Here is a 21,042-nt window from a genome sequence, read left to right as displayed (position 1 = left end):
TGCTCATACCTTCATACCTTGCTCATTCTTAGGCATTAAGTGCTTCTGGATGTAATTAAATTACTATTTGAGACCTCTCATGTCTATAGTTCGATTATGTCATGCTCAGGAAGAGGAAAGATAATCTAGAAAATCATGTAGGTAATTTTAAAGTTGGTTAACAGCGTAGTAGGCTGGGCACAAGTAAGGGTCATGGTCTCAAGTATGACAAATCACGTGAAAACAAACTGCTGGAAAATTCTAGATTGTTATGGTCACAGCAGCTGTCAAGAAGTGTAACAGTTTAATAAATGAAGGGGAAAAAATAAAGAAACTCAACCAACCAAAAGCCTTAACCAAATAGTGCAAGGGGAAACATTCACCACCTCTTGCAAGCAGAGTGATGCTCAGACGGCCTCTGAGCAAAGACTACTCTAGAAAGACTATCCCTTGAGTTTGTATTGCTGAGCATGATGTTGTATGGCATGAAGTATCCCTGTGGTTAATTTGTGTCAGTTGTCCTCTCCAACATCTCTTCTACCCTCAGGCTACTCATTGTGATGGCAGAGTGAGAAAGAGAGGCAGCCTTCTCACTGTACAAGAACTGTCCAGGAATAGCTAACAATATTGGTGTGTTATCAGCATTGTTCTAGTCACAAATGCAGTCACATAGCACCATACAGGCTGCTGTGAAAAACGTTAGCTCTGTCCCAGCCAGCCCTGGTACAATCTGCTTAGTATCTAACCAGCTATGATGGAGCTATTAATTCTATGTCCTGTCAGGCTTTCTCCGCTGCCTGCAGTGCATCAGTGTGGCTTTTCGTTTTCTGGAGTCACCTGTGGTGATGCAAGGAGTGTAGCTACTTTGTGTTGGCAAATGCTGAGCAACTGACACCTGAATATACATCCCAGCAGTGTGTTCCCAGAAGCTAAGTGTCTGGACTATTACTGCTTTAAATTCCATATTTAGTATGGACCAAAACAATAAAACTACCTTGTCTCATAAGATCTCATCTTGATTGATTTTTGGGTTTTGGTCTGATATGTGGACTGAGTTGAGTCTTTCCTTGCTCTTCGCATTAGAAGTCAGGACGAACTTACTGTTTGGTGATTTAAGAGGGCTGAGCTAGGTTTAAACTAACCTGGTTCTTTTATGATTGTGGAATGAACCAAAATGTTACAATGATTATCTTTGTTCTGTTTTCAAGAGTAGTATGAGGAAACATCAACAGTGTCATCCCTGTTTTGCTCTCTTGTCTTCCCACTTTCTTTGCACTCGTAAATTAGTAAAATAGGTTTTGATAGGGTCAGACCCTTTTGTCCATAGACTTGCCAGCTGCCATTTAACTTCAGTGACAAGTTTTCATCCATGAATTCCACAAGCTTGAGTGTTGTATTCAGTGTCCTCTCAGTTGGATGCGAGTAGGCTATTAGAGATCTAATAAAGCTGTGCTGCATTTACAACTGAATGTGTCCATCTGCGCCTTGCAGAGAGGGCTGCAAGCTGCCATGAGGCACAGTGCTGCTTACATAAGGAAGGAATGGTTGGGAGTGCTCTAATTCTGTCGTACTTCTTCCATGGTGAGTTGTCATCAGTGGCTTACAGCAGAGAGCACCTGCTTGCTGACTGAACTCCCGAGGTCAAGTTTTCATGAAGGCTGTATCAACTCTGCAGCTCATTTGACCTGAAGCTTGATTGCTGCTGCTCTGTGAGGGATGATTAATTTGAAAAGAACTTAGAGGTTGTAACATTGAGTGTTTAAATAAATCTTACCTTTAAATGGAAAGTGTATTGACAGGGACTTTGCAAATCCAATTCTGGTATTTTGGATTATTTTGGTCAAACTGTAAGAATACAGACAAAATGTCTGTTTGACAGTGCACAGTGAGCTAAGTGCTCCCTGTTTAGTTTAGTTGTATTGATACTTGGCTGTCTTTCTGAAGCTGTGATGGAATAGAGTTGATTTATATTGCAATTAGACGATCTTGCAGATGGGGGGGGGGGAAATGTCAGTAGCTTTTGCACTGGTTTCCCTGCAGTTAATACAAATAAATGGCAGTGCTTTAAACTTTGCAGCTGTTCAGTGAGGTTTATTGTAGTGTGCAAACCTGAAAGAATAATTTATTTTTCAGGGGATTTGTTACTGCGTTACTAATTTTGTGTTTTGTCTGTGTGCATTTGTTTATAGATATCAATAAGTATCATCTCTAGTATAAGCATGTTAGTTTTTCAGGTGATTTTTTTTTCCACTTTATATGATTAGTGAGTTAAGATCTTCTCTAAAAACTCCAACTTTAAAATTTGTTATTGACTTTGCTTGCATTTTGTTAGCTGATTAACAGACAGCACAGTCATATTTTCATCTGGACAGAATATATCTGTCAATAAACAGATTGCTTAATCTTTGTACCGAATGCATTCTTCTGGGATCACAGGCACCACTTCAGCTTTTTGCTATAGAGTTGCTAATCTGATAAATAATGAATTGTGACCATCAAACACTGTGTCACTTCTGCTACTATTTTGCTTGCCTTTGGTACACAGGTGAATGTTTAGAGTTGCCTATAAATGAACAAACATCTCAGAGCATTTTAAAGGACAGAATCTTGTAAAGTGCATTTTAAGTACAAGATCCTGCAGTGATAGGATCACTCCTTGAATTAGCTTAATGTATGTGGGTTTGGGTATTCCAAAATAGTAATCTTTAGGTATTTTGCAGTGTTTGGCTTGTTTCATGATCCGTGCTGATGTATCCAAAAGCATTTTTTTAATGTGATATAAGGAAAGATGACTACACAAGTGAGTTTGATATCAATGATTTCTCTGAAATATGGTAACCTAGGTTATTACCTTGACTTCTTGCCACACAGAGGTATCAGTGCAAGCAATGTCTTTGTTTCATTAGTAGTCCTTGTAACAAAAAACTCTGTCAAGCAGTTATTTATCTTTTTCTGTTGAAATGAAGACAGACTGGAGTCATACTTAAGAGTCTGTGATACCTGCCTGAAAAGTTAAAATATAGCTGACTTGCTTATTACTTTTTTAGTTGATGATATATTTTTCTGGTTTTATTTTGTGTGTGTGTCTGTTTTCTCACTTCTGAACACAACAGTTGTGTCCTTATTGTTATCCAATTGCTTAACTTCAGTGAGATGATATTCTGAATACTCTCTTGCTAATGAAAGGGTGAAATAGAATGTCACTCCCTGCATCTCTAGTGAAAGGGAGCTGTGCAGCTCTCAGAATCGCCTGGTATTTGGCTGGTAATAGAGGACAAAGTTGTATTTTAGTGAGATTATAAGTGAAAAAAAGATTATCATAGTCTTATCTTTTCCCTTAAACTAGATTAGATGTACTATGAATATATGTGTGTTTAAATTTTAATCTGTGTTAGATCTCAATCCTGCCCTTTGAGTCAAAGTGAAACTGACATCTCAGAGTTGTTTTAAATCCAAAGTGGACTCTTTTTTTCTATTCATACTGGCTGTAACCACTTAAAGCAATCTTCAGCCTGATCTTCCAGTAGTTGAGCCTTTGAAGATTTCTGGAATCTATGGTAAATTGATTTGCTGTGCCTTATCCTTAAAGGCTTTTTTAGACACATTTCTGCAGTTAGCATCCTTCTTTGAGCAGCCTTCATCAGGCTGGTCTGAACAGTGCAATTGCTGATTTGGAGATCCAGTTTTGACTTCCAAACATCTATCTTTTGCTCTTTAGCAGCATGAAAGATAGGAAAAAGTTTTGCAAAGAGTTACAAAGGCTGTCATGGAAAGCACAACACTTTAGATGTTACAAACATATGCGACAAATTTTACAACTGTGTACCATCTGTTTCTTCTTTGGGGTCTGGCTGTGGTTAGAAAGATGGAAAGGCTTGGAGGTAGCTCAGGGTTTAAAATTGCCCATGAACTAGTCTTGAGAAACTCCTCATGCTTCAATACAGGGTGTGATGTGCTTCTCATTTACCAAAGTTTAGGCTGTCTCTATGTTCTTTCCTATGAAATATTTTAAGATTATACTTTTGTTAACCCTTTTGTTTATTTTAGTGGTGATCTTTTCCTCCTTTTGAAAGAAAAGCTAATATAGCTTATTCCTGCATATCTCTGCATGGTATGATTTCATATATTTATAGCTACCAAATTCTGCTGAAATATCACAAGGAGATATATATTTTAATTAAGATACAGTTAATTTAAACACCTCTTTGAATTCTGGAATAAAAATAATAGTCTGTAGATTAATCAGTATTGATACATATACAGGTTGAAATGCGAAGGTGCACAATGTCATAGGACCTGGTAGGATATGTCCACAGGTCCTGAGGGAACAGGTGAAATTTCTAAGCCACTATCCATCATATTTAAGAAGTCATGGCAGCCTGGTGAAGTTCCCCCTGACTGCAGGCCAGTCAGTCTCAGCTCTGTGCACAGCAAAATCGTGGAGTGGGTTGTTCTGGAAACTGTACTAGAACGCATGGAAAATAAGGATGTTTGGGAAACAACCAACGTGACTTCACTAAGGGCAAATTGTTCCTGACAGATTCAGTGGTCTTCTATAATGGGGTTACAGCATTGGTGGATAAGAGGAACTGATGTCACCTGCTTGGACTTGGGTAAAGTATTTGACACTGTCCCACATGACATCTTTGTCTCCAAATTGGAGAGACATGGATTTTTTGGTAGATAAGGAATAAGCTGGATGGTCACATCTGAAATGTTGTAATCAAGGACTCAGTGTCCAAGTGGAAACCAGTGATGAGTAGCATTCCTTAGGGGTTGATAATGGCATCAGGTACACCCTCAGTGAGTTTGCTGATGGCACCATGTGTGGTGCAGGTATCGTGCAGTAGGGAAGGGATGCCATCCATAAGGTACTTGACAGACTGGAGAGGTGGGCTTGTGCAAACCTTCTAAAGTTCAGCAAGGCCAAATGCAAGGTCCAGTATCTGGCTTGGGGCAATCCCAAGCACAAATACAGTCTGGGTGGAGAAGAGATTTAGAGCAGCCTTATGGAGAAGGGCTTGGGGATATGGGTTGACTAGAAACTTAATATGGCCTGACAGTGTGTGCTTGCACACCATATCCTGGGCTACATCAAAAAATGTGACCAGCAGCTCGAGGGAGGTGATTCTACCACTCTGTGCTAGTGAGACCTCACCTGGAGTACTGCATTCAGCTCTGGGGCCTGCAGCATAAGACATGGACCTGTTGGAGCAGGTCCAGAAGAGTGCCTTGAGGATGATCTGAGGGCTGTAACACCATTGCTGTGAGGACAGACTGATAGAGTTGTTCAGCCTGGAGAAGTGAAGGTTCCAAGGGGAACCTACATCAGCCTTTCTGTACCTGAAGGTGGCTTACAGGAAGGATGGGGAAGGACTGTTTACAAGGGTCTGTGGTGGCAGGACAAGAGGTGGTGGCTTCAAACTGAGAGGGTAGACTTAGATGAGATTTAAGGAAGAAGTTCTTTGCCGTGAGAGTTGTGAGGCACTGGAAGTGGTGGAAGGGGCTTTGAGCAGCCTTATGTAGTGGAAGGTGTTCTGTCTATGGCAAGGGGCTTGGAACTAGATGATCTTTAAAGTCCATTTCAACCCAGTTCAGTTCTGTGGTTTTATGATTCTATGAAGTATTGATTCCCCCTCCCTGCCATTTTTCTCTTTCTTCTTATGGCAAAATTTACAAGAAATAATTTTGTGCCCTTTATTCTACTATCACAAGGATGTTTAATGCACAATACCTTGTGATGAAAGGTGTGCTTTTCAGCTTTTGAAGAATTGTGACCATTTCGGGAATAAAAAGTACACTTCTTACTGATAGGGTTTCATGTCCTATGAATTTACAGGTGATTATATGGAAAGGATGCAGTAGGTTTACATTTACACATGCTAAAGGTTTGTGATATTTAAGTAAAGCATTTCTCTCTAACAATGGTGCATAACAAAACTTTGCAAGGCAAAAGTGTATTGGCAGTTTAGTCCAGAAGAGAGAAGTTTCAGTCCTTACTACATGGGTTGTTTGGTGTTGGTTTGGTTTTGGTTTTTTTTTGGTTGTATGTTGGGGTTTTTTTTGTGTGTGTGTGTTTTTGTTTTGTTTTGTTTGTTTTTAATGGGGGGGATTTTTTTGGTTTTTTTTTTTTAAAGCTGTGATGTTTCACCCCAAATATCTTGTGCTGGAAGCACAACTACAAGCTTTTTTGAGTTTGTTTATGAGGATTTTAGCAGGCAATACAGGCAGGCACAACAACCCCATGCAGAACTACAGGCTGGGGTTGGAGTGGCTGGAGAGCTGCCAAACAGAAAGGGACCTGGGGGTACTGATTGAAAACCGCCTAAACATGAGCCAGCAGTGTGCCCAGGTGGCCAAGAAGGCCAATGGCATCCTGGCCTGCATCAGGAATAGTGTGGCCAGCAGGAGCAGGGAAGTCATTGTGCCCCTGTAGTCAGCACTGGTTAGGCCACACCTTGAGTACTGTGTCCAGTTCTGGGACCCTCAGTTTAAGAAGGACATTGAGATGCTTGAGCATTTTGAGAGAAGGGCAATGAGGCTGATGAGAGGCCTTGAGCACAAGCCCTGTGAGGAGAGGCTGAGGGAGCTGGGGTTGTTTAGCCTGGGGAAGAGGAGGCTCAGGGGAGACCTCATTGTTCTCTACAACTACCTGAAGGGTGGTTGTAGCCAGGAGGGGGTTGGTCTCTTCTCCCAGGCAGCCAGCACCAGAAGAAGAGGACACAGTCTCAAGCTGCGCCAGGGGAAGTTTAGGCTCGAGGTAAGGAGAAAGTTCTTCACCAAGAGAGTCATTCGCCATTGGAATGTGCTGCCCAGGGAGGTGGTGGAGTCACTGTCCCTGGATGTGTTCAAGAGGGGATTGGATGTGGCACTCAGTGCCATGGTCTAGTCATGAGGTCTTGGGTGATAGGTTGAACTTGATGATCTTTGAGGTCTCTTCCAACCTTGGTGATTCTGTGATACTGTGATTTATTCTTCCCCCCCTTGTAAAAGATGTATTGAATGAGGCAGGGCTTTGACATAGGTGCCGTACTGAGCAGAAGTACTACAGGAAGTGTAATCTTTGGTATCCTCTGAGGAAATGTAAACAGGATACTGTAAACTTCTAGTTGTGTTGTTGCTTCCCTGTCTAAATCTTCTATGCACGGCAAGAAGTGCTGACTTTCTTAAAGGGAAACTCAGGCTTTGCTTGTCTGACAGTAAAATCAATGTTAGCTTTTGCATCCTGCTGCATTCCTTTGTGGCAGTGTTTGAAACTGAATTCTGTGGTGTGTTTTTTTTTCCTCTATAGTATCCTTAATCTGCAGCATGAGTCAGTTGAATTTTATTTTGATGTTATTAATACTGCCGTGAGTAATTTTTATGTATGTTTACCTCTCCTGCTAATTACTTTTCTTAATGTTTGTGGGGTTTTTGTAGTTGCTGCTTTTGTGTTGTTTGTGGTGGTTTGCATTTTTTGTTGTATTTTGTTGTTTGGTTGTTTTTCAATAAGGGTGAATTCCTTAGTACTACAGTATCTTCTCAAGTGAAAAATATGTTTAACTTACTTGGATAAATATTTAAGATAATAAGGAAAATATGTATAGGGCTGACTTCAGCTGTTTGAGCACGAGGATATAGAAGCTTGCAACTTGTGTATCAAAGGCTGTGTGACTGTGGGAGTTTAAAACAAGATAACTGTATAGGCTTAGGCTAGGCCTACCAAAAAGAAATAATCTTTTCTCCACTGAATGTGTATGCAGTTTGACTTGCAGCTTATTGCACCTCTCAGCTATTCAAAACACTGATGTTTGGTTTATGACTCTAAAGATAACTAATAAAGGTATTGCATTGCCAGAAGTAGAAGAAAAAATGCCTACATTTTTCTTAAGGAAAAACAGCCCAAACAAGAAGAGAGCAGGGGGAGCAGAAAGCCTGTGTAGTCAGAACTGCTGAGTATGTCAGAGTAAAAAGTTCTTTTTAGAAATACATGATGTAATGTTATTACAAGTAACCCCTGACAGTATTGTACTGATACCTAGGGTTTGACAGCATTTTGTTGCTAACTTGATGGGTATTTATGAAGCACAGAAGGAATGTATTGTGAATTACTAGGAAAAGATGATTATGTATCTCTTTAGAGAGTGGTAGTTAGAGGAACAGATATATATATTCCTTTCATCCTTGAGCAGCTGAGTCTAGTTGAGAGGCATCACTGCCTGTGGTAGGGAGATTGGAGTAGATGATATGATCTCTCTAAGCTCCCGTCCAGCCTAAGTCATTCTATGATCCTGTGTCAACAGAAGCAGCAAAATTTGTGCCTGAGGTCTTGAAGGTGTAATCTCATTGAAGTAAAAATCTTACAGGATCTTGAATCGTTTCTGCCTCAATTCTGGGTTTTGTGGGTTTGGTTTTGTTGCCTTTTTTGTTTGTTTGTTTTGTTTTGTTTTTCAGTAAATTAGAAGAAAATGAAATATGACTTCATATACATGTTTTGCTGCTTGTTTTGTAGGTGATGTTCTGACACCAAATACAGAGAACAGTAATTTTCACTGTCAAGCACCTCACTTCCATAAGTGTGAGATCTGTTTGCTGTCTTTTCCAAAAGAGACCCAGTTCCAGCGCCATATGAGGGATCATGAGCAAAATGACAAGGTATGAGTTTTAGTAGCTGAAATTTAGAAACTTAGAAAGCAGTAGCCTATATTGATAGTTTCCTATGCTGTTAAGGAAAGCTAACACAGATAGATGAGAAAATGCGTGGATTTCTTTTAATCGAATTTGCCAATTCATTCTACACATTAGCAGTAAAAATAGCACTTATGTTGGTTAACTGGACCCCACTAGTCTCTTAATAGCTGATTTCAACAGTGTCTAACAGCCTATGTATGTATTAGTCATTAATGTCAGCACTTTGGCTGTTTACAAATCAAATTTGGAAAATAATAAGAAAAATAGAGACATATGAATAAGACTTGAGTGACTTTTCAAACGAAGCTTTGGCCACAGGTTTCATCTCTAATCTGAAACATTTCATTTTTCTTCCTTTTTACTTCACAAAGATAAAATTGCTTTACTTGTTGTGGAAAAATAATCTTACTACTCTTTGAGGTAGTTGTAGGTGCAGATGAAGTTTTACAAATTGTAGGACTTTAGGATGTTAATTCATGTGTACAAAGAACATTGTAAAGTTGATACAACCAGAAACTGATCCTGTTAAAACCATGCTATTGTACACTTGTGTAAAGTGAAGGCATTCTTAAAGATTGAAAACTGTGCAGATACCAACTGAAGAACAGACAATCCTAGCATCAACTAAGCTCTTCGCTGGTTCAGTTCTTAATTTGGCTTTAAGGAGAGTTCATGGTATCAGTTAAAGTAGGAAATTCTCTTGCTTATTAATTTCTCCTGCTAACTTCACTCTCCTTGAATAGTCTCAGTTTTGAGTTTCTGCTTTTGTGAATTCTCCTGCTTCCTTTCCCCATATGCTCTTGAAATGCTGTATTTTCATTTTCAGTAGCGAAATGAAAACAACTACATTAGTGTTAGTAGGGATTATTATCATAGGTAGGTACGTGAATTGCTCTTCTTTATTTTAAACATTTTTATTTGTATGGTTGTATGCCATGTAGGGTATATGTACCTATGGGAAGACTGAATTTTGTCTTTATTTTTGTTTTTTCAACAAACAGCCTCACCGATGTGACCAGTGCCCAATGTCATTTAATGTTGAATTCAACTTGACACTTCATAAATGTACTCACAATGGTGAAGATCCTACGTGCCCTGTGTGCAACAAGAAGTTCTCCAGAGTAGCCAGTCTGAAAGCTCATATAATGCTACATGAGAAAGAAGAGGTAATTCATTAAACTTCATAATTAAATTTTGAAAAGATGTGTTATAAGGATTGTACTTAATCCCTTACTTATGTGCTTTAGATCAAAGGATTGAATCAATCATCTAGTTCAGCAGAAATATAAAACTTCTGAAGGGGTTTCTGTTTTAATAGTAGTAGCAGAAATTAATGCAGTGGTTGTAAACAAGTGTTTCCATCCTGTCTTCAACTGATTAGTCAGTTATAAATACTTCTGTTTTGAATCAATTTCTGTGATTTCATATACATAAATGACAAGCCCACATGTAATAGCCTGGATGGTCATTTTTGATGTGGTGAGGCACTCTCACCATGTACTTGCATCCTTAAACTGTTTCCCTACCTAGATAGTCCTTTTTTTTTTTTAAGTGAATGGTTATTTTGCTCAGGAAGACTTCTGGGCCCCTCAGTTTAGGAAAGACGTTGAGTTGCTGGAACTTGTCCAGAGAAGGACAACAAAGCTGGGGAGGGGTTTGGAGCACAGGCCCTATGAGGAGAGGCTGAGGGATCTGGGGTTGCTTAGCCTGGAGAAGAGGAGGCTCGGGGAGACCTTACTGCTCTCTACAACTACCTGAAGGAAGGTTTTAGCCATGTGGAAGTTGGTCTTTTCTCCCAGGCAACCAGCACCAGAAGAAGAGGGCACAGTCTCAAGCTGCACCAGGGGAGGTTTAGGCTAGATGTTAGGAAGAAGTTCTTCATAGAAAGAACTGCTGCCCAGGGAGGTGGTGGAGTCACCATCACTGGAAGTGTTTAAGAAGAGACTGGATGAGGCACTTGGTGTCATGATTTAGTTGATTAGATGGTGTTGGGTAGTGGGTTAGACTTGATGATGTTGAAGGTCTTTTCCAACCTGGTCTGGTCTGGTCTATTCTATTCTATTCTATTCTATTCTATTCTATTCTATTCTATTCTATTCTATTCTATTCTATTCTATTCTATTCTATTCTATTCTATTCTATTCTATTCTATTCTATTCACATATGAGAAGAGACCAGCAACAACCTGTCTACGACATCCTTTCAGGTAGTTGTAGAGAGCAATGAGGTCTCCCCTCAGCCTTCTCTTTTCCAAACTAAACAGCTCCAGCTCCTTCAGTCACTCTTCATAAGGTTTGTTCTCCAGGCCTTCAGAGCTTCATTGCCCTCTGCACTCACACCAGGACCTTTATCTCTCTTGTATTGAGGTGCCCAAAACTGAACATGATACTTGAAGTGTTGCCTCACCAGTGCTGAGTACAGGAGGACAATCACCTCCCTCCTCCTTCTAGACACAGCATTTCTAATACAAGCCCGGATGCCCGTGGCTTTCTTGGCCACCTGGTCACACTGCTGGCTTATATTCAGCTGCTTGTCAAATAAAACCCTGAAATCCCTTTCTGCCAGACAGATTTCCAGCTTACACTTCCCCAAGCCTGTAGTGTTGCATGGGGTTGTTGTGGTCCAAGTGCAGGACCTGGCATTTGGACTTTTTGAAGCTCATACTGCTAACATTGGCCATGGATCCAATCTATCCAAGTTCCTCTGTAGAGCCTCCCTACCCTTGTGCAGAGCAGCACTCCTACCTAACTTGGTGTCAGCTGCAAGCTTGCTGATGACACACTCTATATCCTTAGCAAGATTATCAATAAAAATGTTAAACAGAAGTGGTACCAACACTGAGCCCTCAGGAACACCACTTGTGACCAGCCACCAGCTGGATTTAACTCCATTGACCACCACTCTCTGGGCCTGTTTGCCCAGCCAGTGCTTTATCCAGCAGAGTGTGTGCTTATCCAAGCCATGAGCAACCAGTTTGTCCATGGGAATTCTGTGGGAAACAGGGTCAAAGGCTTTTCAAAAGCCTAGGTAGACAATATCCACAGCCTTTCCCTCATCCAACAGTTGGGTCATCCTGTCATAGAAGGAGATCAGGTTTGTCAGGCAGGACCTACCCTTCACAAACCCATGCTCACTGGGCCTGTTCCCCTACTTGTCCTGTATATAGCATGTAATGGCACTTGAGACGATCTGCTCCATGGCCTTCCCTGATACCAAAGTCAGACTGACAGGTCTATAGTTTCCTGGATCCTCATTTCTTCCTTTCTTGTAGATGGGTGTTATATTTGCTACCCTCCAGTCTACTAAACACAAACTAACAATTTATAGTTTGTTGCAGAAAGCCTGCTAATATGTCATCTTCTGTATTGAGCACAAGGTTTTGTTGGGCTTTAGGGTAAAATTAGTATGTTGGAAAAGTTAAAACTGGTATTTGATAGATATGAAGTGAAAATTCTGTTACTAAAAAAACCTCTTCGGTTGTGGCTTTTTGTTGTTTTTTGTTGGGGCTTTTGTCATAAAATTATGTTCACTTCATTAGATTTATCCTGTATTACAATTTCAGAGCAATGGTCTTTGAAAAAGTGCTAATTAAAATCTATTTTAAAACTTGTTGATAGTAAACAGATGAGGATGGTAAGTTCCAGAGTATTCCTGCAGATATTTCATCTGAGGAAATAAAGACAGTTAATGCAAGTGGAATTAGATGGATAAAGCTTATCATTATTTCTGAATCTGGGAATAGAAAGTATTATGTAACAATGTACAAAGAGCCCCCTTTTTAATGTTAGACCCGGGGTTTTAACCATAGTGAGGTTAACAGTGTGCAATTACTTGTTCTGTGTATGGTAGGGGATTTTTTGTTTGTTTGTTTGTTTGAGGGGCAAAAGAAAAAATCTGGTACTGCCTGTTCCAGAGAGAGGCTGTTGGGTTGGATTCTATGATTTCCTACAGCAAATTCTACAGTAAGGAAAAAAGATACATAGGCTTTTGTTTTCTCTCTTCCTACTGATTAAAACATTCTTGTCAATCTTTATTTAAATGAATATCCCCTTCCTTCCCCCACCATTGATCATTCAAGGAGGGAAAATAAGGAAGGGAGGTTAAAAACATTTCAATCTGCAGCGATAATCACAATTAGTTTTTGACAGTTTTGGTTTTTTACTATCTGAAGTTTGTTAGGTGCATCAGTAAGGAACAATCAACAGATATAATGCTAAAGAGATGGTGAATATTTTCAGCCATATAATACTAACATTCTGCTAAGATTTTGTAAAATAAAGATAGACTGAGAAATAAAATTAATGGTTTTGAAAAGCAAAAAGATGTCAATAAAATGCAGCACATTTAGTTTGACTTTAATTCTTCCTCTGAATTTCAGAGAAGTGACAATGCTTTTGCATTAAACTTTACAAATATAATTTCCTTTGTAAATGACATGGAATACTAATACAACTGGAAAGGGGTGTGTTTAACACTGCTGTAAAATTAATGCATTGAACTAATACCTGTCAAAAACATTGTGTTCTTATTTATTTGTCATCTTTTCTATGAAGATAGCTGAAGTCAGTAGTAACTGGTGGGATTATTGTTAAAAAGCAAGAGACAATCTGTATTATTTTAACCATAAAAGTGTAAAAATCTTGGAATCTACAGTTAAGATGGTTTGGGTTAGAAAGCACTATTTTTAGCAATTGTTTATGTAGACCATAACATAATGACACTCAGGTAAGTTTTTGTGTATATCTTGAACTAGGTAGGTAGGTGATGATAGTACTGAACTGCTTGGTTCTACTACCATATAAACTTTTTCAGAATTCAGTTTCAGTGGAGTTTCTTAATATAAATATTACCATAAGCTTGCAGTGATTATTGTTCATGATTTATTTTATGGGGTTCAAACTATTTTTGCTTGTATACTTTTAACTGCTGCTTGCTTCCAGCTGTTGATGTCCATAGAAGGATACATTCATCTGCTTGAGGAAAGCTTGTGCATGTGTACCGCTGCTTGGGAATCTCTTGAAAAATCAGTCTCTTATTATCTCTTTCAGAATCTCATCTGTTCAGAGTGTGGAGATGAATTTACTTTGCAGAGTCAGCTGTCCATACACATGGAGGAACATCGTCAAGAGCTGACTGGCAGTAGGATCCACAGCTGCAAGTCGTGCAAAAAGGAATTTGAAACTTCCTCACTGCTAAAGGAGCATATGAAAACTCACTATAAAATAAGGTGGCAATCATGGGTTTGCAACAAGATGAACAGATGTAACTTTTATTGTGATAGCTGGGGAAAGTAAGAGTAGCATATCCATTCAGCAGAATACCACAATCTCTGCAGATTGTCTTCTTTAGTATGCTGTTATGAAATAACATTTGTTTTCTAAAACCTTGCTAAAGTAGGTGGATATTTTTGGAGGCTTTTTTTCCCCCTGTTTTCATATTCAGGCACTCCTACGAAGCATGGTTCCTCCTGCTAGCTATTTGGAAGCACAGGTTAAGTGTTTGATACAGAGTGCTTTTAAAAGTTTGCTTATGTATGATTTTACAGGCTAATGGCAGTACATTGAAGCAAATATATATTACATTTGCATAGCAGTTACTATCATTGCAAAACTCCTGATACTTACATTCTGCAGAGAAGTTTTTTCTCTGCGTTTTAATAATCTTTTGCAAGTACACCTCAACAGAAACTACTGAGAGTTTCTTGTAAATCTGAAAAGGCACAAAATGAAGGGACACAACAAGTGTGATAAATACTGTTATTGCTTTTGGTTTGCATTGGAATAGACATTAAAAGATCATCTGGTTCCACCCCCCTGCCATGGCAGGGACACTTCCTTCTGGACCAGATTGCTCAAGGCCCCATCCAGTTTGACTTTGAACTTTTCCAGAGTTGGAGCTTCCACAGCACTGGACTACACCTTCCAGTGGCTAACCACACTCATGGTGAAGAATTTCCTCCTAATGTTTAATCTGAATCTGCCTTCTTCCAGTTTGAAGCCATTGGACAGGATGAGTGAATCTAGTATGATGCCTATGATTTTGAGAGACTATTATATATCTTAATATCCTCAAAGAGGTTTAACTGTCACAGCTGATACTATACATTGTCATCAGATTTACACTGTTAAAAAATGATGGGGTAAAATCAGCTTCTTCAAAACAATGTTTAATATTAGAATTAAGGGGATTTTAATATTTAGAGTTTGTTTGTTTTTTTAAATGGCAGGTTATCAAATACCAGATCTTATAACAGGAATATTGACAGAAGTGGGTTTACCTATTCCTGTCCTCACTGTGGAAAGACGTTCCAGAAGCCAAGTCAGTTAACACGACATGTTAGGATACACACAGGTAAGTCTGTGGCAGTAATTATTGTAGTTTGTATTTGTTTTACAAAATCAATTAATCTGTGAAAGGCTAGATACTTTTCTCCTGATTTGGACTTGAAATACTATTAATACATCTGGCTAGATAATGTTACTTGTTGGTTTGACCAGGGGTTGGTTCAACCAGGGGTACCTGTTCCACCAATGTAATTCTTTGCTTAGGACGCCCTATTCTTTTAAGAAGCTTTTTAACTGTTTCTAATGATACACACCTGGAAACTTCTAAGTATTTTGGAGGTTTAATTTGTTACAGAGCATCAGTTTTGGTACTTAAATTTTCAATGGGGCTTAACGTTGTAACACTTAGGTAAGAGACAGTGGAGTACTCTGACTTTACATACTCTAGGGAAGAGGCTCTGAAAAAAAAAGAGAGAAGAAATACATAAGAATAAATAAATAATGCTACTAACATAGTGGCCTTCTAACATAGTGGCCTTGCCTTTTTGGTTTTGGTTTTTTTTTTTTTATCTTTTAGATTCATATATTTAAGGTTACTGCCATATTTTTTTCTGTACTTCCTGTAACTGCCTTTTTCAGGATATACAAAGGGAACTTGGGAGGTGGTGAGTCTAGATTGTGATTTTGATATTTGAAGAGCAGGTGCCTCTTCAGTTTTGTAAAATGAAGAACAGATTGTTTTTGCAAAATTACTGTAATGAATATGTGCATTTGTTTAACCCTTAATTAAAATAACTGAAAAATGCTAAGTATAAAATAATACAAAAGTTTCAGTGTACAGAGAACTGCAAGAATGGTCCTTGATAACACAAGAGGTCACCCTTGTACCTGGTTGAAAAGTTGCCTCAAAGTAATACCCAAAACAAGTAATTGAAAATTAACTTAATCATTTAAGAGTTTTTTATTTATGCAATGTATTATTTCAGCTTAATGTAATCGGAATTAGAGAAGCAATATTGTAGTTGATTGAGAACAGTTTTCTAGAGCTTCAAAAAGTTTAGGACCATTTATAGTTCTTTTGAAGAGTGAAAAGGCATTTGTCTACTTGGAAGCCAGAGACAGAAAATATACTCCAAATCTTATGTGAGAATAGGTCATTTTAAGTTCCAAGTAGCTATGTATGTGAAAATATGTGAAGTACATTATCACTTTAAAAATGCAGACAATCTGTCTGGCATTCCATTGCTTGAGGTAGTGTATAATATGGAGGAAAGATCTGTTTTAAAGAATTTTTAGCACCTAAGTCTTTAATTGTTAAAAAAGCCTATCTGTGCTACGTGTACACTGTTACGCTGGTGTCTTAATTGCAATGCTCTTTCTGTTCATAGCTATTAATTTCAAGCACACCCTTTGGGGGTAAAGAGTCTCAGGGATTGTAATTCCCATATTAATAACTAAATAATTAACATCCTAACCACCCCTCCCAAGTCTGTATTTTATTAAGTTATATTTGAGAAATACAGATGTTCCACATTTCCACACTAGAGATAATATATTTTTATTTGTATTGAAATTTACTTAAATAGACAAAAAGTTAACCTGAAACAGCACTTCTGTGTGTCCACCAGCAGCTTATCAAAGCCCAGTGTGAATTGCATCACTGTATTTCAAGAAGATCTGAAAAAATGTTCTGTATTCTAATCTATATTAAAAAAATACAGATTAGGTTGTGGAGTCTCCTTCTGGGTTGTGGAATCTCCTTCTCTGGAGATATTCAAGCCCCGGCTGGACACATTTCTGTGTGATCTGGTATAGGTGATCCTGCTCTGGCAGGAGGGTTGGCTGGATGATCTTTCAAGGTCTCTTCTAGTCCCTAATGTTCTGTGATTCCATGAGAGCATGCACACCTTAAAGTATCTTTGAAAAACATAAGCAGAACAGAAAAGTCACATTTGTGCTGAGTTGATACTGAGGTGTAATTCAGAAAATAGCTGCTTTTATTCCAATGTTAATTTAATTAAGAATGAATCATTTTAAAGTAGATGTAATTACAGTTATTTCATTGGCAGTAATGTAAAATATTAATGAAATACAGTATGAATAGTATTTAGCATATGCAAGTACTTTCTGGTGTAGCAGACATAATGCGCAGCGTGTTCATAGCATTTTGCATAGCATGTTTGTAGTGTGTTTTGCTATAGAAATGTCCAAAGGCAAGGCGTTAAATGCTTTCAAGATCTTGGAGTTGCCACATGTAAGCTACTTCATGGAAAGAAAAAGAATAATAGAGTTCACAGTGAAGGTTTTGGATAATTGTTTAATACATGTGGTTGTATGGAGCTGAGCTTTGTTCTAAGTATCTGTGTGTTTAAAATATGTAGCTTGATATGTTTATGCAGTTCTATTGTGTTTTGTCACTTAAAATTTCTGGTGAGTTTTTCATGCTTGATTTGTTGTTATATGAATAATTGCAAGTATCCACAGCACTGAGAACATCATACTCAGGAAATAGTGACAGAGCATTCCTGTAACAGTATTGTTCAGTAGTAATACGAACATTCACAGTTTAAAAATTATTTTCTTAACAGGGCTGTACAATATCTCATAGTAAAAACATTATTTTATTGCATGTTTTCAGTAGGAAAATGGCTTTTAATGTTTATTGGGGAACAGGAGCCATAGGCCAGCTTCTGCAGTGTTGCTGTTAAGATTTTCGGCTTTTAGACTAAATAAAGGGTTACATTGTTGACTGTTAAGTTACTTGGAGTGTGTCCCACAAGGGGCAGTGGAGCACAAGCCTTATGAGAGGTGTCTGAGGGAACTAGAGTTGCTTGGCCTGGGGAAAAGGATGTTCAAGGTAGACCTTATTAAACCTGCCTGAAAGGAGTCTGTAGTGAGGTGAAGTTGTTCTCCTCTCCCAGTTAACAAGTGATATGACAAGAGGAAATGACCTGAAGTTGTGCCAGGGGAGGTTTATTTTTCACTGAAAAGGTTGTGAAGAATTGTAACAGACTGCACAAGGAAGTGGTGGAGTCGCTATGCCTGGAGGCATTTAAAAAATACATGGATGTGCTGCTTAGTAGTCATTTGGCGGTGTTGGGTTAACAACTGGATTCAATGATCTTTAAGATTTTTCCAACTTGAATGATTCTACAATTTTTTTTACTGTCCATTCCACCCTCTGCTTTCTCATTTGTTTCCATGCAGGTATAAACATTTTACAGGTTTTGATTTTTCTTTTTCCTTTTTTCTTTTCCCCTAGTGGTTTTGCTTAGGGATTTCCGAGATCTTTCAGCCTATTCCAAATAACTGTTTCATGCAGGTTTCCTGGCAGTGCTGGGTTAATGGTTGGACTTGATATGAAAGATCTCTTCCAACCAAAATGATTCTGTAATCTTACCCATTTCAAATGATAGTCATCAACCAGATCACAGAACCTTTCGATTAGATAGATTTTCATCAGAGTAGATGCTGAGATTGGTGATCAAGGTAAACAATTTCATTGTCAAAACACCTAATAACATATGTTCAGGTGCGTGTATGTACAGATATTTGTATGCAATATTTTATTTCAGCTGAATCATTTTTTCATTTAGATACAAGAAACTGATAATGTTTATTTAAAGCCCACATCCTCCTGCTTTTTCCTTTCAGGTGAAAGACCTTTCAAATGCAGTGAATGTGGAAAAGCCTTTAACCAGAAGGGGGCATTGCAGACCCATATGATCAAGCACACTGGAGAAAAACCCCATGCTTGTGCCTTTTGTCCTGCAGCCTTTTCTCAGAAAGGCAATCTTCAGTCACACATACAGAGAGTTCATTCAGAGGTAAATACAATTATTCATAAAGTGGTTGGTGCTAATATACTGCTTATTTCAGTATTTGAATTATCCTATTTGCTATTCCTATGTTTTCTGGTGCTTTCTGTAGCCAGTGTAGATTTACTGCGGTAGTATAGCTTCTAGTTTGTTGGTTTTACCTGCAGGCTTTCCTGAAATAGCTTAATCTGAATAAATGTATACTTAGGATAAGTAGAAGAACCTTCATTTATCATTGTCTTTGTAGTACATTGATAGATTAATAAATTATTAGTGGGTTTAGGTATATAAAAATGTACCTATGTCAGTCTTGGGAAAACGAGGGCTGGAAGCAGATGAAAGTAAGCCAAAAGCAGCAAAGCAGAAAATGGTGAAAAATTTCAAGGCCAAACAGCAAATCACTGACTCCATCATAGAGCTTGCAATTTGTCTTTGAACTATATATCTTACAGCCTTTTTAGAGGTTTTTCAGTTACAGGTGGGAGAAAATTACAAAATAAGATAAAAACATTGGTGTCTTTCTGTTGATTTCTTTTTTTGCTCTTCATGTGTGACAGACAATTTTTTAATTTCAGAAGGTACTGCTATGATAATGCAATATAGTCTAAGTGACATTGTCTATGCTACTTTGTTTAGTAATTTCCTTGCTGACATTAGTGATTTGTGCTTGAAAATACCCATAGAAGGAGACTTATTTTAGATCTGGAAGATACAAAGTGATAGAGGCAGCTCTTTTCTTCTTTTTTCCCAGCATGAAGAATATCATCTCTGCTCTTACTGCCCTAACTCTCAGATTTCCTTCCTTGTTTTTCCATTTTTGTGTTGCAGTAATTATATTTATTGGATTTTTTTTTAATTAAGGACTATTTTAGTGTGTTTATTACTTCTAGGATCTGTTTTAGTGTTTTGGGTTATACTTATTTGTATTAAAATAATATGTTTACATTTCCAATGCCTGTGTGACTAGTCTTCCTCAATATTCACAGCTAATTCTATGTGATAGCATTTACACCATAAAAAAGGGGACCAACACTAACTTCAGAATTTACATTGATTTTTTTCAATGTTATGAGATCATTGGGGATCAAGCCAAAAATACTTCTTTCCCACAATTTTCTATGTTGCTCTGTTCTATGCCCCAGCGGTGGTCCCCATGGCTTTGGCCCCAGCAGCCGCGATAGCGGTGGTCCCCACAGTAGTTCTGGCTCTGCTACCCTCCTTGCCTCCTGGTTAGATAAACAAGCCATAACTACCTATAGGTTAAAGTCAGGATACACAACTGCTGTAATTGATGATTTGTTTTCAGCACACTTGTAACCCTGTATGACACACGTATGGTGTCAAATACTCAACACCACATCAGCCGTTGCAATTTCTCAATGGATGGCAAATCGCTTGCAATGCTGCGGAAGCCACGCCCTGGCAGCCAGGAGACCCTTTACAGCTGAGGTTGCTTAGCCTGGAGAAGAGAAGACTCAGGGGTGACCTTATTGCTGTCTACAACTACCTGAAGGGGGGTTGTAGACAGGCAGAGGTTGGTCTCTTCTCCCAGACAGCCAGTACCAGAACAAGAGGACACAGTCTCAGGCTGCGCCAGGGGAGGTTCAGGCTGGAGGTCAGGAGGAAGTTTTACACAGAGAGAGTGATTGCCCATTGGAATGGGCTGCCCGGGGAGGTGGTGGAGTTGCCGTCGCTGGAGGTGTTGAGGAGGAGACTTGACAGGGTGCTTGGTTACATGGGTTAGTTGATTAGGTGGTGTTGGATGATAGGTTGGACGCGATGATCTTGAAGGTCTCTTCCAACCTGGTCCATTCCATTCCATTCCATTCCATTCCATTCCATTCCATTCCATTCCATTCCATTCCATTCCATTCCATTGGTTTTTCCCCATCTGTCCAGTCGGTCGAGGTCCCTCTGCAGAGCCTTTCGACCCTCTAACTGACTAACATCTGCTCCTAACTTGGTGTCATCTGCAAACTTGCTGATGACTGACTCGACCCCCTCATCCAGATCATCAATGAAGATGTTAAAGAGAATGGGGCCCAGCACGGATCCCTGGGGGACACCACTGGTGACTGGCCGCCAGCTGGATGTGGCACCATTCACCATCACTCTCTGGGCTCGGCCCTCCAGCCAGTTCATAACCCAGCACAGAGTGTAGTGGTCCAAGCCACAAGCTGACAGCTTAGCCAGCAGTTGCTGTGGGGGACGGTGTCAAAGGCCTTGCTGAAGTCCAGGTAGACCACATCCACAGGCCTCCCCACGTCCACCAGACGGGTCACCTGATCATA

The 21,042-nt window shown here is 39.0% G+C and overlaps 1 protein-coding gene across 3 annotated transcripts in view; it reads left to right on the top strand.

Moving 5' to 3' along the window:
- Positions 1–21,042, top strand: part of ZNF236 (zinc finger protein 236) — an 82,921-nt gene that overhangs the window by 5,047 nt on the left and 56,832 nt on the right. For all 3 annotated transcript variants that reach the window (XM_068147548.1, XM_068147547.1, XM_068147546.1), the window contains exons 2-6: positions 8,471–8,613; positions 9,651–9,815; positions 13,698–13,876; positions 14,876–15,000; positions 18,588–18,760. In XM_068147548.1, coding sequence (XP_068003649.1) covers positions 8,471–8,613; positions 9,651–9,815; positions 13,698–13,876; positions 14,876–15,000; positions 18,588–18,760 — 785 coding nt within the window. The remainder of the gene's footprint in view (positions 1–8,470; positions 8,614–9,650; positions 9,816–13,697; positions 13,877–14,875; positions 15,001–18,587; positions 18,761–21,042) is intronic.

This window comes from Melanerpes formicivorus, unplaced genomic scaffold, assembly GCF_026170545.1.
Source record: "Melanerpes formicivorus ecotype bairdi unplaced genomic scaffold, bMelFor1.0.p_v2 SCAF_15, whole genome shotgun sequence".
In the NCBI taxonomy this organism is placed as follows: Eukaryota; Metazoa; Chordata; class Aves; order Piciformes; family Picidae; genus Melanerpes; species Melanerpes formicivorus.
This window is presented reverse-complemented; position numbering and strand designations above follow the sequence as displayed.